The sequence below is a fragment of the Vigna unguiculata genome, chromosome 2 (genome assembly GCF_004118075.2).
Source record: "Vigna unguiculata cultivar IT97K-499-35 chromosome 2, ASM411807v1, whole genome shotgun sequence".
In the NCBI taxonomy this organism is placed as follows: domain Eukaryota; kingdom Viridiplantae; phylum Streptophyta; class Magnoliopsida; order Fabales; family Fabaceae; genus Vigna; species Vigna unguiculata.
In genome coordinates this window covers 16,236,321-16,239,875 of record NC_040280.1, presented here as the reverse complement: position 1 = coordinate 16,239,875, position 3,555 = coordinate 16,236,321, and the positions used below count along the sequence as shown (strand labels likewise).

General features: G+C 35.2%; 1 protein-coding gene across 1 annotated transcript; it reads left to right on the top strand.

Annotated features, from left to right (window-relative positions):
- Positions 1–1,932: 1,932 nt before the first annotated feature.
- On the top strand, positions 1,933–2,962 carry LOC114174090 (basic leucine zipper 43-like). Its single transcript, XM_028058838.1, has one exon. The coding sequence runs from the start codon at positions 2,262–2,264 to the stop codon at positions 2,820–2,822; it is 561 nt and encodes a 186-aa protein (XP_027914639.1). The 5' UTR covers positions 1,933–2,261; the 3' UTR covers positions 2,823–2,962.
- Positions 2,963–3,555: the final 593 nt, after the last annotated feature.

Below are 3,555 nucleotides of genomic sequence, written 5' to 3'. Positions count from 1 at the left end.
AGAAAACTGCCCCTTAATTTACATATATAATGGCAAAGCACTATGACATGCCCTTTACAAGGAATTTATAAAGTACAAGGGACTTACAAGGATCTTCCACATAAATTCCAACACATACTACTACTGCTACTACCCTTTCACAGATGGTTTATTTCGAAAGTTCTTTAATTGTACTTCACCACTATCTGACTTTTTTGTTTTTCTTTTCCTCATACCAACCATCTTGTACTTCACCCTTATCATATAGATTAGTATAGAATGAAGGGAAACGTTCAATAGTGCGGAATCGCCTAATAAGTTTATATGTAAAAATGCAGTAATATAAGCATTTGTATCCAAGAAAATTAAGGCGACCCTTGAGGGATACCACATTTAAAGCATAAAACAATGACATTTGCATTTGCAAGTTGCAAGTTGCAGCCAAGCCTCTCTCAGATTTTGCCTAAACTTTTTAGATCTAATCTTTTGGGCATATTTTATATTTTCTTTATCGTATCATGCATGTGGGCCATAATAGAGAGACAGATTAGCAAAATAACTAAAACTGTTATCATCAAGAACAATGTTTTTTATTATTATTATATTATTATATACATTATGCAAATGTTAAAAAGTGGCTTCCACTTTTTGTTGGCTTGAACGAGATAGAATTAATAAGGTATTTTAGGCAACTACAGGGAAGCATAAAAAGTTAGCAAGTACTATTTTAGAGAAGGAGCGATAGATATGGCAGCCCCTGATACGTTGTGATCACAAACAAGGTGTTGAGTGAACATGAAGCGATGAAGACCTTCTTGAAATGTGATGGTTACTACAGTGTTTTTGAGACATCTGTAATCTCATAAACTGCTTCTATAATCTCATGCACATAGTGCTATTCAGTTCCCATCCAATCAATTTCGAGAAAACTTAACGTAAAGGATCAAAATTCAAAAGTGAGATAAAAAAGGAAAAGCATACTCAACATAAGTCATTTGATTATATCACTAATGGATTCCAAAAGCTATGACCCTAATTCTTTATAGTTTATCATTTTGAATAGAACTGCACCGAGGTAAACAAACACTAAAGGAACATAATTTAAAATCACGTTAGTACCTTCTGTAGCCTCTGCATAACATTATAATAACAACGCAGATAAACTGGTAAACAACGGTTTACATGATGAATGGTTGGAATTTAGGTGGAAGAAGTTTATTTGCTTACAAAAGAACAATAGCTCCAGCATGGTCGTGAGTCATCATAATTATAATAAATAATGATTATCAAATATCTTTTAAACTAGCTTTTATTGCTTCATGTGTGAAAAAAAAAATAATAATATTTTGACCCGAATTTTTTGACTTACCTTTAATCCATAACTGTAATCATCCTTTAATTATCATATCACACTATTAAAAAAATCAAAATAAATAATTGAAAGATGATTAGAATAATAAATTAAAAGTAAATAAAAAAATCGGGTCAAAATATCATTATCAGAAAAGAAATTATTGGGTGTATTGCTTCAAAATTGGAAAGGGACCTCAAGAAAAGCTCTCTGGAAATTGATTTATGCATTGTTGTAATGTGGTGAAAGGATTTAAATGGGCAATCGCATTACATGATGCGGCTGCAACATTTGCATTATGATGACCACTACAAACACATCAAACAGTAACTATAAACAGGGCTTTTCTGAAACAGTTTAATGGACCGTAATAAATTAGTGACGTTTTCATGATCCTAATTCAATTTCATCAGTTTGCTAAGTCAACAAATTTCTATTAAATAAAGATCACAAGGAATTGAGACTGCAACCATGGCCACAAATGCGATTTAATAACTTGAATGCAGATTATACTTGCCCAATGTTTCAATTCTTAAATTTGCATTACACACTTACACCATATTAAGATATAAAGAGCCATAGATAACATATAGATTAGATATAGCCACATACATATAACCCAACAACTTTATGACATGGACTCTGGAGAGCCACTTATATGATAAAAAGTGGTCTTACCCCTGGATGTATATCTCATACCACATGCATACATTAGGAGCACTTCCCAATTATTGTTGAATTTTTTGCTCATGTAAGCTCTTGTAGTACCTCTCTGCCGAAACTGACCCCACTTTTCTGGTCATCATTTTCTATAAATTCACCCCAATTCCAACACAACCTTCCAAGTTCTAATATCATCTCTGACTCTGAATAAACCTTACAACCACACCCATAAAGAATAATCTTGAAAATTAGTTCCAAACTTCCAACCATGGTCCCTAGTGAGATAAGAGGAGTCCACTTTCTAGCACCTGAAAACCCATTCCTAGTTCCACCAAACTTTGGCCTTCTGCAAAGTGACATTCCAAACATCCACATGAACACCCTCCTAAGCAACTTTCCAAACTGCCACTTCCCTCCTTCGGGCTCTTGCATCAGCAGCAACTCAACCTCTGATGAAGCTGATGAAATCCACTTTAACATCATCGACGAAAGGAAACACAGGAGAATGATATCCAACCGAGAATCCGCCCGCAGATCAAGGATGAGGAAACAAAAACACTTGGATGAACTTTGGTCGCAGGTTGTTCGGCTCAGAACTGAGAACCACAATTTGATTGACAAACTTAACCATATGTCCGAGTCCCATGACAGAGTCCTCCAAGAGAACACACGCCTCAAGGAAGAAGCTTCTGATCTCCGCCAAATGCTAGCAGACATGCAAATCGGAACCTCCTTTGCTTGCTCCATCGAACAATTCCACGACCTTCCTTGCAACAAACCTGATCCTTCAAACCAATCGATCACTCCTGCAGACATGATTCATGAATGAGGCTATTCTCCACTATTTATACACAACCATAGTACTTACTCTCTATATATGTGCCTTCTTTTTTTACTTTAGATTTCTATGATCTTTGGCGCTCCATCGGAGATGTATGAGTTTAGAAGCATATCATATGTATCAATTATCAAATAATTAACAGCTTTACATGTTCTTATCTTTGAATCATTACAATACCATGCGAGTTAAATTTACGTCCATAGTACAAAACAAATTACAGTTTATTATCTATCATATCGCCGCGTCCTTATCTTCTTCATGTTGGTGAAGCAGTGTACCTAGCCAGAATATCATATTGTCAATTCTCTGTACCCATCATATAAACTAACAAAATAAAATGCTTCCTACATCATTTTCCCACTAAACTAAAACCCCGTAACGAAAAAAGCAACAGTTATCCATCACAGAAAAACCAGCGCAGGGGCAACAGATCAAAGAAAGAAAAACCTACTGGGAATAAAAAAAAAATCATCTTTTTCGTTTAGAAGTAGCTGCAACTAGTATCTATATAGAGTTTTATGTTTTGTAGAACCAACACGTGCAAAAGTAAAACAAGGTATCATAAATCTGAAAGAACACCGAAAAGGGTGTCAGTTGTTGTACAGAGAGTGTAACAGGGTCAATACGACAAATGGTGGTGGAGGTGCTGGTGGTAGTGGATCATCACAAACAATACTACCACAAGAAGCAAAACATATAATCAAAAAGGGTATCCACTAAA